This window comes from Camelina sativa, chromosome 9 (assembly GCF_000633955.1).
Source record: "Camelina sativa cultivar DH55 chromosome 9, Cs, whole genome shotgun sequence".
In the NCBI taxonomy this organism is placed as follows: Eukaryota; Viridiplantae; Streptophyta; class Magnoliopsida; order Brassicales; family Brassicaceae; genus Camelina; species Camelina sativa.
Genome location: NC_025693.1, coordinates 19,900,163 through 19,913,659, shown reverse-complemented (window position 1 = coordinate 19,913,659; position 13,497 = coordinate 19,900,163). Strand labels below are relative to the sequence as shown.

The window sequence follows — 13,497 nt, the reverse complement described above, 5'->3', positions numbered from 1 at the left end:
GCCATCATCGAAACTAGTACAACAACAAGAAGCTTAATATTGAAGAAGAAAAGTATAAACTAGTTAAAGTCTTTAATTTATAACCAAAGGGTCGGTCTTGTGTTGTGATCCTTCTATTCTAATCATCCCCCTTTACAAAAAAAAAAAAAAAAATTCTAATTTTTCTTTTGTTTCAGTCCTCTCTTCTGCTCATTGATCCTTTAAATTAAGTTGGATTCTCTCCATTTATGGCTTAAACCATTTATTTGATCGAGATAAGCCTATCAGGGTTCGTATCACTTCTTGATCTCTCTCTCTCTTCTCTTCTCTTCTCTTCTCTCTCTTTTTTTGAGTTTTGTCTTAGTTTGGTTGCTTTTTATACAGGAATCGGCGAGTTCGTAACTAGTTGTTGTCTGATCTTTCAAAGATTCAACCTTTTTTGGTCCGATCATGGCTGTTGCTGAGAATGCTGGTGTCAAAGTGGACTCTTCTGGTCAGAATTTAGACAACAACAACAACAACAACACTGCTTCATCAGCTACCGAGACGAAGCCGCCATGTCCTGATGTTGATGATGATCAGAGCCCTAAATCTGACTCATCGAATCCTCCTAGCATTGATTCGGCTCCAGAAACAGACGATCGGATCAATGAGACTTCTCAAAAGGGTCAGACTTTGAATGGGTTTAGCAGAAATGGTTTCGAGTCTACGAAATCGGAGAATGGTGGTGAGAACAATGGAGGTAGTCTCAAGAGTGAGATCAAAGATTTGGCTGATGCGTTTTCTAAGCTTAATCCGATGGCTCAGGAATTTGTTCCTCCTTCTCTTTCTCGAAGTCAATCTGGGGTTTTGAGGAATGGATTAGGGTTTACTAACAATTTTGCAGCGCTACCTAAACTTGTTGTTGCAGATGGGACTGATCATTTTCCTAGAAGGGTATGTTATTATACATTCTTGCTGAATTATGATCTCTGTGCTTTGTTTTGTTTTGTTTCGTTTTGTTCTCTGGATGGATATAAAGTTTGTGTTTTGCGATGTTTTGATTGTTACATCTCTAGTAAATGGATGTGTTTCTGATGTATGAAATGTCCTTTTTACATTAGTGTGTGAGTTCCGATCTTTGTGTTTTTTTTAATATTCTGAAGATTTTGATGATACAGTGAGGGGCAGAGAATTGGTGATCTAAAGTTTTGAGCTTTTGTGTGTTTTTTGTTTACCATGATTTGCTAATTTTTAGCTTGTTTCTTGATTGAGAACGCTTGTATGCTGGTACATTCAGCATATAGATAACTGAAAAAAAGTTTTGAGCTTTACGTGTTCTTGTGTCTATCGCTTGATCATTGATGCATAAGCAGTTTCACTTTGTGTGTGGGTTTGTTAAACTTTATTTGTTTACTGTTTGCTTTTTCTTATCACTTACACTTCAGGAAAATGACTGCCTTTGGTAGAAATTTCTATTTTTGTATGAGCTTTGAAGTTTTTGGGGTTTTTAACTAGAAAGTATTCATTTTTTTCTGTGGACACATTCTTCAAACAATGGTATTACCTGTCAGATGTGTTGGACACATTCTTCAAACAATTTTGTAACACATGTGCTTCTTCTTTTACTGTTTGCTACAGAGAAGGAGTTTTGGTCAAGGGAAGCGAAGAATGAACAAAAGGACAAGCTTGGCTCAGAAGGATGATGTGATCAGGAGAACTGTATATGTCTCTGATATCGACCAACAGGTAAAACGAGGGAAGAAGCTATTTTCAATAAACATTTTTCTGGTAAAGGAATTGCCTCTCTTACTTTGTTTTGGTTTGTAGGTTACTGAGGAGAACCTCGCAGGTGTCTTTATTAATTGTGGACAGGTACTTGAAATGATCTTTAATATGTTCCAAATGTTTTGATTATTTGCAGTAACTAGTTTGTTTCCTCATATCATATTTTTGTCATTTTGGAATCGAAAGGTTGTTGATTGTCGTGTATGCGGTGACCCAAATTCTGTCCTTCGTTTTGCTTTCATTGAGTTCACCAATGAAGGTACTTTCCTCGTCAACCTTTGTTTACTCTAGTTGAGATTTTCTTACATCTAATCAAGAGATGTTGCTGCAGAGGGAGCTAGGGCTGCTTTGAGCATGTCAGGTACTGTGCTTGGTTTTTACCCTCTTAAGGTTCTTCCTTCCAAAACCGCTATTGCCCCTGTTAACCCAACTTTCCTTCCAAGAGTAAGTTCACATAACTATGACTAAATTTGGTAAAAATCTTGTCATTTTAATCATTCTTGAGCCTAATGGTGCTCTCTTTCTCTCAGTCTGAGGATGAGCGTGAGATGTGTGTGAGGACTGTTTACTGTACCAACATTGACAAGCGGGTAAGTCTATATCCAATTACCATTTCTTCGATGAGATTTAATCTTATATTGGAAACCATTGACAGCTTAAGTATTGGAGAAACTAACTTTCTTCAGTGTCTTATTGCTTAAATTTGCAGATCACTCAGATTGACTTGAAAGGCTTCTTTGAAATGTTTTGTGGGGAGGTATGGATTTTGGTTTTGGAGTGCGAGGATATTTTTACGCTTTCTTAAGTACTGTTTTCTGCTCTGCAATCAACTTTTTTGTTATATATGTTTTTTAGGTTCATCGTCTGAGGCTTGGAGACTATCATCACCAAACCCGTATTGCTTTTGTTGAGTTTGCGCTGGTAAACTCTCTTTGCCTAGGTTTTCAACTAAAGTGTTTCTATTATGGACTTTAGTTTTGATGATTGAATAGTTTCGGTTGCTAGTAAAAAACTAAAGATTGTACTATTAGAATTGCATGCCGGGTTGATCCATTTAAGGAAACTTGATTACCCCTTCTTAGTTACTTGAGTCGTTGCATTTCTTATATCTTCTTACATTTGAAAGACCCCTTCTGAGCTTCTTTGAATCTCTGAGTTAGATGCATAAACTCAAATCTGAAGTTTACGTAAAACGGTCCAAGATTCAAACTTCGTTTTGGATTGTTAATCCGGGATTCATGTACTTTGCTTTGTTCTCTCAGGCGGAAAGTGCAATTGCTGCTCTTCACTGCAGTGGTATGTTCTTGGGGGCACTCCCACTAAGGTAAAGATTTCAACATTTTAACCTTTTTCTTCATCTTTCTACCATATCCCCTTAAATGTCAAATTTTGAATGGTAGGTTGTTGTTTTAGTCATTACTAAAAAGCTAACTTGATATCGATCGATAGGACTTGGCTAGCTCTTCACTTAATTCTATTTCTGGTTCATTTGCCTAAAATGTGACATCTTTCTCAGTTCTATGTATGTTAAATATATTTCCATGATTAGAGAGTGATAGTATAACCAATCTCTTTAGTTATCTAGTATTGTCCTTTTTCTTGGAAGATTTGTATTCATCTTTGTGTTGGTTTTATCTGTTCTTGAAGGGTAAGCCCATCAAAGACACCAGTAAGGCCGCACTTTCCCCGCGCTTAGTTCAAGTGAAAACTATCGTTCTTCTCTCCGGAGATGTCAAAATTATATAGAAAAAGAGAGAGATAGAAAGCTGAAGAAGAAGAAGTCTAAAGAAGAAGGTACTTGAGGCGTTTTGTATTTATATTTAAAACTCTTTTTAGATTTTATTTTTAAGTTTGCTTCGCGGTCGCAGAGCCTGCCCGGGTATCTTTGAACAACTCAAGAACTTTGGTCTAAAACTTTCTCCTTTCTATTTACTCTCCCCAAAAAAAAAAACACAAATCATGTTGTTAAAATTTACAAATTTGAATATTTCTATGATTTATTTAAGACATTTGGAGAAATTTCCTTTTCTTTATTAGTACTTCTTGATTTCAGTTTAGGTCTTGTCTGAATGCGGGTCTAGTTTTGATTTTCTTGTTCTTTGTTTTGTCCTTCTTAGCGTTCGTTACATCAAAACATATGTTTTTCTGGCTAGTATATTACCTTTTTCCGATGAAAAATGTATAGTTTTTAAAACGTTCAAATTACTACGAGTGTTTTTTGTTGCATAGGATAAAACGAGAATTACAGTTATTGCTCAATAAACAATCGGACGAAAGAAATCATGCAATTACAAATTACGTACTAATGGTCTATGTACGTACTTCGTAAAGATTTTGATGCAAAATAAATATTTGAAAGAAAAAAACTCAAATATTTCTGTTATAATTTTTTCCTCTAAACATATAATTCTAATGTAATCATATACTTCTAATGCACTAATATCGTGATTACTTTTTAGGTTCAATTAAAAGAAAAAAAAAAAAAAAGGTTTACAATTTGTAATAGTATTGTACAAAGTGTTTACAGTATATATTCTTTTCTTTTATTGTGGAGCTCAATCACTATCTATCAAAAACAATCAAAGCTACAAAGAGTGAGAATACACGAAATCATGATAAACGAGTTAAATAGCGACGTTAATGGTTTTTTTGTGAGAAATTATTATATATGAAAAAGACATATACGAAAGAAGAGAAGGAACAACTTTATGCACTCTCGATAGTTGCATTCCAACATTGACACAGTCTTTCATGTTACAATTATTATTTTTATTTCTGACACAAAAGCTATCTAATTTGTAAACACAAAGCATGCCTACCTATATTACTAGTACTACATTCCTCCTTTCATTTTGTTCTTTATCTTTTATGGAGTAGTATCTATTAGTATTTTATTTTATTTTCCGGCTTCGTTACTCTTCTTATTCCAACATTTTTCCTCTTTTGCTGCTTTTCCGGATGCAAAGCCATTATATGATTACATTAGAGATCATTTTCCATTTGACCGATACATTATGATGCATATATTTCTTCCAATTGTAGAAATACCAATATGAATAAGAAATCAGGAATACTGTTACAAAAAAAAAATCATATAAACCATTGAACTCCTATGATCAATAAATAAATCCTAGTTTCGAGTTTCACTTATCAATGCATCTACCATCGCAAAATGCCAAAATATACATGTACATATATGTACTGACCTTTTAAATTTAATATTGGGGAACAAAAAAGGTTATTGTTCTACATAAAGGACAGTGAGTGTTCCTTTAGCTTATATAGCTCATTCCATATGTACTATCAACAAAGTGACAATATATAATTAACATAAATCGAGCAGCAGACGAAGTTGATTGATCTTGAATCATGGGGAAAACCGGCGGAAGCTCATGGTTCACGGCGGTTAAGAAAGTTTTCCGATCGCCCGAGAAGATAATCCCTAGAAGAAGAATTCGTCGACAAGACAACGACCTCGTCGAAGAAGAAGAGGACGAACAACACCAACGACCGGTATATACCTTTCACTCAATTACTTCTCTCTTTTTTTGTTTTTCTTTTTTTTTCCCTACTCTTCGTTAATTCAAACTATATGATATAACTTAATACACCAACATTTACTTGTAAGTTTGGATAGCTCTATATAACTTTTAGAAAAAAACTTCATCAGCATGAGAGAGAACCTGATTTTTGATAATCTAATTAACTTTAAGATTTTATTTATTAATGAAATATATAAATTTTGTTAAATATTTAATAATTTTGTTGGTGAAGATGAGAAGAAAAAAATGGCTATTTAAGAAAGCTTCTTCTGATCCTTCTGCAATAGACGTCACAAACACAAGAAACGCCGGCAACATTAACTCGACGGCTGTTGACGTGATTGTGGCAGAGGAAACCGAGAAAACTGCGTCTTCGACGGCCAAGGAAACCGTCTTTTTCTGTCGGACGTCTGTCTATCTCAAAAGACACGTGGCTGCTATTCTCATTCAGACAGCTTTCCGAGGATGCCTGGTAAAAATCAATATTTACTTGTATAGCCCCTTATTATACTTTTGTTACCTTAATGAGGTTGATTATTAATTAATGAACATATATTTGTATCACTCTATTGACGAAACTAAGCTTGATTTCGATGACTTGTAAATGAAGGCCAAAACGGCATTTAGGGCTCTACAAGGAGTTGTGAAACTACAAGCCCTAGTGAGAGGCCACAACGTGCGTAGACGAACTAGCATCACTTTGCTTCGGGTTCAGGCTTTGGTTCGGTTCCAGGCTCGAGCTCTAGACCACCGGAGAAAACTTACAACCAACCCCGTCGATGAAAATTCCTTATCTCGTGCTTTCTCTAAACAGGTTCAACCAATATCGAACTTACCATTTTGTTTTAAATTTTCATTACAACTTTACTAATAGACAAACGCTTTGGGTTAACTATCAAAGATGTGGAGAACCACAACGAGAGAAGCTCACAGTGAAAGCGAATTAGAGGACACAAGACCGAGTAGGTTAAACCGGTTCGGTTATCAAGAAACCGGAAGGAGAATGTCAACTGATCAGGCTATCGTTGAACCAGTCAAGACAGTTGAGATCGATACGTATAATACGTACTCAGACCACCTCCAACGACTCAACGACCAGACACCAAGTGGGAAGTCTTGCTTCACACGGCAAGTCCATTCAATGCCAAATTACATGTCTAACACTGCCTCAACCGTGGCTAGGTTCCGCCGGCCACAAAGCGTACCAAAGCAGAGATCAAACCGTACCGGTTTAGATAAGAACGAACCAAGATTACAATTGATTAGAAAGCGATTGTCATTTCACAAGGATAATACGCAATCGCACGGTTATAATGACGGTGATGGTTACTTTTGGTAGGAATGCTCACGAGGTTATTAAATAAACCGAATCGGTTATTGAGTAGCCGAATTGAACCGATGATCCAATCAAAGATATTTTATTTTATACTATAAGTATTGGACCCAAGATTTAATATTTTTTTTAATATTGCACCAAACAATTATCAATTTAGACTTCTTCTTCAATGCTAAAAACATCGTGACTAATGACTAATTCGATGTCAAACGTCCGCAGCTTTGAACAAAACCGATGGTTGAATGCATACCAAGTGGATTTAAACCGGTTTTATTTATTTGATGGTTGGCATATTTACTTTGTTTATCCAAACTCGATTCTCGAAGTCAAATTCCTCCAACCGTCCTTAATTTTTTCAGCTGTAAAATAAGAAATAAGAATGTAGAATTTTTTTCCTTTAGTTGAAAAATTTTAAATCATAATTCCATTTTGGAGTTTGATTTCTCCACTTGCGTTGAAAAACACAATTTCTAATGAAATATTACTTCATTTAGAATAATTATTTCATTTCAGAATTTCAGAAAATGGAAAACTAGATTGGAAATATGTTTTAAATGAGTAATGATCGTGACCTATAAAATTGATAACCTATCCATTTTCTCAAATTCAAAAACATTAATACTCCTTCTGTCCCTAAGATATTTTAAACATTTTCCTTTGTACAATTTTATTAGGTTTTTTCAAAATCTCTACAGACTTTATATTAATGTAATAATAGTTTATAACTATATGAAGTCTGTAATTATTTTTAATACTAGTCAATTTATTAAAACTATTATTATTATTATTTTTTAATCTTTTTGTGTTTAGCCAAAAAAAATCTTATATATCCAAACATAATTATTTTAAAAATTTTAAAATATAGTTTCAGCAAACAAAAAAAAAAATCCGAGACAAATAAGACATAATAAATATAATCATTAATCACACGTCACTAGCTCACGTGGCTATCGTAGTAATCACGTTTCCTCCGCTGTCGTTATAGCAAAACCACCGGCATTTTCTTCCGTTACTGTTATATTTATGTTCTTTCGATTTTTTAATTAATTCTTTTTTTTCTCCAGCGGTCATTCAAACCTCTGTTTTGTTTTTTTTTTTCCTCTTGGGTTTGAAATGATCTCTGTGAAAGCTTTACACTATTCAACTTCGTCTCCTCACCGTCCGATGTATTGACTTTTGTTTTCTCACCGATCAAAAAACTAAACTTTGACTTTCAAACAATCCGGCGACGATGGGTCACTGTTACAGCCGGAACATTTCCACCGTCGACGATGACGACAACGAGATCCCCTCCGTAACCGCTCAGTTACGTCATCGTCGCTCAGTTAACAACAACAACCACCAGACTTCATCGTCGATTCCCCAGTCTCCGGCTGCTTCGGAAGTCAACCCTTACAATATCAGCCCATTCCAAAGCCCGTTACCGGCTGGAGTAGCTCCATCTCCGGCGAGTACTCCGGGAAGAAAATTCAAATGGCCGTTCCCGCCTCCTTCACCTGCGAAACCGATCATGGCGGCTCTGAGACGGCGAAGAGGTGCAGCACCACAGCCGCGAGATGGTCCGATCCCTGAGGATAGGGAAGAAGTCGATCACGGAAGAGCCGGAGGTAGCGGTGCCGGAGGCGGGATCGGAGGGAGGTTGGACAAAAATTTCGGGTTTGCTAAGAACTTTGAAACAAAGTATGAGCTTGGGAAAGAGGTGGGTCGAGGGCATTTTGGTCATACTTGTTGGGCTAAAGCTAAGAAAGGCAAGATCAAAGGTCAAACTGTTGCTGTCAAAATCATCTCTAAATCTAAGGTTTGTTACAATGTGATCGATTCCAAAGTTACTGGAAACATAAGAATTGGTTCTTGTGTTGTTGATACAATGTGGGGTGTTTTGTGGTGTTTTCAGATGACATCAGCTTTATCAATTGAAGATGTTCGTCGAGAGGTGAAGTTGTTGAAAGCTTTGTCAGGGCATAGTCATATGGTTAAGTTCTACGATGTGTTTGAAGATGCTGATAATGTCTTTGTTGTTATGGAGTAAGTATGTCTCTTTCATTGCTTTCTATGTATAACAATTCTGTTTTTGATTTGGAACACTTGTCTCGGTCTTTCTCTAATGAATATGTATTGACTCCATTATGGTTCCAGGTTATGTGAAGGTGGAGAGCTATTGGATAGAATTTTGGCGAGGTAAAATCAAAACTAGTCTTTCCTCTGTTTTCATTTCTTTGTGTATTCCAGTTTTGGTCTATATAGGTTAAAGAGGTAGCTTTGTGTTGTATAACACCTTGTAATGTCTATATATCTCTTTACTGCAGAGGTGGTCGATACCCGGAAGCAGATGCAAAGCGTATTCTTGTGCAGATTTTATCTGCAACTGCTTTCTTCCATCTTCAAGGTGTTGTGCACCGTGATCTGAAGCCGGAGGTACACATTCTGCTTCTACCAGTTTTTGAATAATATATCATGATTTGCTTGTGTTTTTTAACAAGTTCTGTACTGTTTTATCCAGAATTTTCTCTTTACCAGCAAAAATGAGGATGCAACACTCAAGGTTATAGATTTTGGTTTGTCTGATTTCGCTAGATTCGGTAATGATCTATTTCTTTACTTCTCTTTCTTATACATGACTCTGCTTAGTAGAATTTTATGTCGACTTAAAGGGATGAATGTTTTCTTTGTGGTGGTGTTTAATCAGATCAGCGTCTCAACGATGTGGTAGGAAGTGCATACTATGTTGCACCTGAAGTACTCCACAGATCATATAGCACTGAAGCAGATATATGGAGTATTGGTGTCATATCTTACATATTACTTTGTGGAAGTAGACCATTTTATGGAAGAACCGAGTCTGCTATTTTTCGTTGTGTGCTTAGAGCGAATCCTAATTTCGAAGATTTGCCCTGGCCTTCAATATCTCCTATTGCCAAAGACTTTGTGAAAAGGCTTTTGAACAAAGACCATAGGAAAAGAATGACAGCTGCTCAAGCTTTAGGTAAGTTCCTAATTAACCACTAGTGTTAAAAACTAGTGACATTGATTGATGGAAACGTAATGATGAGTATGATTAAATTTGCAGCTCATCCATGGCTTCGAGATGAAAACCCTGGTTTACTTCTTGATTTCTCTATTTACAAATTGGTCAAGTCTTATATTCGAGCATCGCCTTTCAGACGAGCAGCACTTAAGGTGATTCTCTAATAATTAACATATGTGTTGTAGTTTACCCTTGCAAATACGATAACATGTGTGACAGAATAGATCAGATCCATTTGTTAACCAAGTTGTTCAGATCTTGTCAAGAGTTTAACAGTTTTCTTAGGATTATTGTCATATTTTTTTTTTACATTAGTTTGTTTGATCCTAGCTTTTGTTCTTAATTGAGTTGATAACGTGTCTTTTATGTTATCTTTATTTTTCTGTTACTTGTACCACAGGCTCTATCGAAAGCTATACCCGAAGAAGAACTCGTGTTCCTTAAAGCACAGTTTATGCTCCTCGACCCAGAGGATGGAGGCTTGCATCTACACAATTTCACCACGGTCAGTGGGTGATTTCCACACTCATCTTTACTGGTCTAACAATAGGCTTTTAGTGTCACTGTTCTTCAATTTATGAATCTGAGAGTCTTCTTATCTTATGCTAAATGCAGGCTCTGACAAGATATGCTACGGATGCTATGATCGAATCTAGGCTTCCTGACATTTTAAACATGGTACATCAACATATCTTTATAAGTCGCAGCATTTCTAGTTTGTGGTTGTAATATACATTGTAATACTCTTTTTTTTCTGTGTGTTTCCTTCTTGTTTGACTGAAGATGCAACCCTTGGCACATAGAAAACTTGATTTTGAAGAGTTCTGTGCGGCTGCGGTCAGCGTTTATCAACTTGAGGCTCTTGAAGAATGGGAACAGATCGCAACGATAGCCTTTGACAACTTTGAACGTGAAGGAAGCCGAGCCATTTCTGTCCAAGAACTCGCAGAGGTATGTAGGGACTTCAATATATCCCTGAGATCTGTAATTCTGTGAAACCAATATCTTTTTGCATATGCAGGAGATGAGTTTGGGACCAAATGCATATCCTCTGCTCAAGGATTGGATAAGAAGTTCAGATGGAAAGCTGAATTTCTTAGGCTACGCCAAGTTCTTACATGGTGTGACTGTTCGAAGCTCGAGCTCGAGACCAACAAGGTGACTTCTAACTTTGCATGTCAAACCCGAATCATTAAAACATGTCGATTCAAGGAAAAAAACATCGACCGGAAGAAAAGGTACCTCTTTTGTATTAAGCATTTTGTTTTCAGGGGAACCATACTAAATCCAAACAAACAAAAAGGAAGATACATATATTCTTGTTTGTATAGAACATTAGTTGAGTTGTTGTGGTTCGGTTGTGGTTTTCTGTCCACTAAGGCAATGCAATGGTATTGGAGGTGTAATAAATCAAAGTCTAGCTAAAAACTCAAAATTTGTGCTAATTCGAAAATTAATTATATCATTTCCTCTTCTAAACTAGCTGATAACTGCACTATGCACATTTTCAAAAAAAATTTGAAATAATAAAACAATCCATATCATTTGCTTACTTAAAATTTGAGCTAATTGGTTTGTTACCATACAATCATTTAATTTTATTTTTATAAGTGAAAGGAAGTCATGGTAAATTTTGTTGTAAGAAATTAATAAACGTAAAACAAAATTTTGAATTAAAATAAATGTTCAAGTAAATATAGCATATCATATTGAGTCTTCTGCATTTTGAGAGCAGTAGATAGTAGATAGTGTGTGTGGATTTCTCTACTAGTTGTCACCTCACTTTAGAATTTTATAGCCATAGAAAAAAAATTTAAACATCTCCAAAAGAGACAACTCTTATCAACATCACAAACAAAAAAAGCTAAGAGAACTAACACAATCTCATCAAATTGAAAAGACATATTAATTGGTTATCTATCATTGTTACTAGGTAATAACCCGAACATATGTACAGATTGTTGTATAATTAGGTATGTTTATTAATTTAATTTAATTTAATTAATAATCATAAAAATATATATAACAAATAAATTTCCTAAATGTCAAAAATATTTTTACACTTTTATTTATTTAATCATACAATATCAAAGTATATAAATTATTTATATATAATCATACATACATGTTTCTTTTATAATTCAGTTTTTATAAAAGTACTAGATAAGGCTCGCGTTATTACGCAGGTAAAAATTTTAAAAAAATTATTGAGAATAATTAAGTAGTAAGATACATGTTTTTAGATTTTATCTTGTAACATTTTAATATTGAAAACCTCTCATATTTCATTTTAATAGTCTCTTAGTTTCATTATATAAGAGTTTCAAGGCTGTTTTTGCTCTATTTTATAACATTTTCTCAAATTTCTATGTACAATTTTTATTAATATAAAATTTATGACTATTTGAACTATGCAGTATATTTTTCCATTGGTTTAAGTTTTATAAATGACATAATATTTATTGTTTATTAATCTTTGTGCTTTTACCCAAAAACTCTTATAGGACAATGAGTACCATTTAAATATATATACAATCATAATAAACCATATTTTAAGTTTAATTACGCATTTCATCTTAATGCATAGAACTAAATATTTTATATCAAACACAATTAATACATCATATCAAATCTATATCTCAGTAAGAATTGAAAATAAAAATAAAAATTAACATAATATAATTCGCAAAAAAACTGAATCAACATTATTTAAGATATATTTGTTATGTTGTTATCTCATAAGTACTTATCTCATGTCATAATCAATTTTAAATGAGTGAAATTGATAAAATAAATACATATATAAAGATAATAGAGACTTTCTGATCAAATAACTGAAGATTCATTCCTATAAATTATAATTTATTTTGAATTATCTTATGTTTTAACATATGCATTACAAAAATACATGTGTTGAAATTATAAAATCAAACATAAAAAAAAGTTACTAATATTCTTAAATGAATTTTGTTTATAATGATACATATTAATATTTGAAAAAATTAATCTAAAATAAATTTCATTGTTATACATTCAGTTTAGTAATCAAATTTAACTATCTATTTCATCGTAAAACCATAATTCACTTCTTCATAGATTAGAGTTAAAATTTTAATAACAAAAATAATATTCGCATCATATGAGATAATATGTATATTGGTTAGTATTTTAAATTTAACAATAAAACTAATCAGTAAAAAAATCAGTTAACATCCACAATTCTTTTGTAGATCCAAAATATCCAAAATATTATTCTTCTATATGTGATAATTTCATAAGTAATACTTTTGTCAATTTTCATCAATTAACCAAAAATTCATTCCTACAAACTCATTTGTTCTATTTTTTTCCAGGTTTCTCATATTACTACATGAATTAAAATCTTTAAAATAAAACATGTAAAACTATACTAATACACATCATGTTTTGAAATTTTTTCTTTTTAAGTTCATTGCTTACAATAAAAATTTATATTACAACGATAAATACAATTTATATCCGACTAAAATTGTGTTAAATAACTTATGTTATTATTTTAACTTTGTTATTTATTATTTATTGATTAATATACATGCTTAATAAATTAAGTTTTTGCTTACACATGTAAAATTTGATTGAGAACACACATAAAATATAATGAGCATACAATGGAAAATATATTGATTTTCTTAGTTTTCTTTTTTGATTTAGAAAAATAAATTTTTAACATATAAACATGTAAAACTTTTTAAATATAATTAGTTGTCCTACCACGTTTATAAAAAAAAAATTATGTTGGCATGTGTCAACATCTAATCAGTATATTTGACACATGTCACGATCTTGATAATGAATAAATTTGACATCAA

At 33.5% G+C, this 13,497-nt stretch overlaps 3 protein-coding genes across 4 annotated transcripts; all 3 read left to right on the top strand.

The window, feature by feature from the left end:
- LOC104711446 (polyadenylate-binding protein-interacting protein 10) lies at positions 1 to 3,779 on the top strand. Of its 2 annotated transcripts, XR_755285.2 has the most exons (12): positions 1 to 268; positions 364 to 915; positions 1,600 to 1,707; positions 1,789 to 1,833; positions 1,933 to 2,005; positions 2,078 to 2,190; positions 2,277 to 2,336; positions 2,456 to 2,503; positions 2,602 to 2,667; positions 3,009 to 3,070; positions 3,394 to 3,540; positions 3,615 to 3,779. XR_755285.2 is itself a non-coding variant. In XM_010428145.2 (11 exons), exons 2-11 carry the CDS (start codon positions 430 to 432, stop codon positions 3,440 to 3,442), a joined length of 1,110 nt encoding a protein of 369 aa, XP_010426447.1. In that variant the 5' UTR covers positions 1 to 268; positions 364 to 429; the 3' UTR covers positions 3,443 to 3,779. The 2 variants fall into 2 exon arrangements, 1 of the variants encoding a protein (XP_010426447.1); XM_010428145.2 differs by having other exon boundaries at positions 3,394 to 3,779.
- Positions 3,500 to 6,725, top strand: LOC104711447 (protein IQ-DOMAIN 1-like). Its single transcript, XM_010428146.2, has 5 exons — positions 3,500 to 3,540; positions 5,090 to 5,259; positions 5,521 to 5,760; positions 5,899 to 6,102; positions 6,190 to 6,725. Exons 2-5 carry the CDS (start codon positions 5,116 to 5,118, stop codon positions 6,625 to 6,627), a joined length of 1,026 nt encoding a protein of 341 aa, XP_010426448.1. The 5' UTR covers positions 3,500 to 3,540; positions 5,090 to 5,115; the 3' UTR covers positions 6,628 to 6,725.
- LOC104711445 (CDPK-related kinase 6-like) lies at positions 7,666 to 11,105 on the top strand. Its single transcript, XM_010428144.2, has 11 exons — positions 7,666 to 8,422; positions 8,519 to 8,649; positions 8,761 to 8,802; positions 8,931 to 9,039; positions 9,125 to 9,203; positions 9,311 to 9,607; positions 9,692 to 9,801; positions 10,050 to 10,154; positions 10,265 to 10,327; positions 10,433 to 10,600; positions 10,671 to 11,105. Exons 1-11 carry the CDS (start codon positions 7,856 to 7,858, stop codon positions 10,809 to 10,811), a joined length of 1,812 nt encoding a protein of 603 aa, XP_010426446.1. The 5' UTR covers positions 7,666 to 7,855; the 3' UTR covers positions 10,812 to 11,105.

Bases quoted from the DNA above. Each gene is read 5' to 3' on its own strand.
- LOC104711446 (XM_010428145.2), top strand. From the start codon at position 430: ATGGCTGTTGCTGAGAATGCTGGTGTCAAAGTGGACTCTTCTGGTCAG. The intron at 1,708-1,788 runs GTAAAACGAGGG...TTTGGTTTGTAG, and splicing joins TCTCTGATATCGACCAACAG to GTTACTGAGGAGAACCTCGC. The intron at 2,006-2,077 runs GTACTTTCCTCG...ATGTTGCTGCAG, and splicing joins CATTGAGTTCACCAATGAAG to AGGGAGCTAGGGCTGCTTTG.
- LOC104711447 (XM_010428146.2), top strand. From the start codon at position 5,116: ATGGGGAAAACCGGCGGAAGCTCATGGTTCACGGCGGTTAAGAAAGTT. The intron at 5,761-5,898 runs GTAAAAATCAAT...TTGTAAATGAAG, and splicing joins CAGCTTTCCGAGGATGCCTG to GCCAAAACGGCATTTAGGGC. The intron at 6,103-6,189 runs GTTCAACCAATA...TAACTATCAAAG, and splicing joins CTCGTGCTTTCTCTAAACAG to ATGTGGAGAACCACAACGAG.
- LOC104711445 (XM_010428144.2), top strand. From the start codon at position 7,856: ATGGGTCACTGTTACAGCCGGAACATTTCCACCGTCGACGATGACGAC. The intron at 8,423-8,518 runs GTTTGTTACAAT...TGGTGTTTTCAG, and splicing joins AAATCATCTCTAAATCTAAG to ATGACATCAGCTTTATCAAT. The intron at 9,802-10,049 runs GTGATTCTCTAA...CTTGTACCACAG, and splicing joins TCAGACGAGCAGCACTTAAG to GCTCTATCGAAAGCTATACC.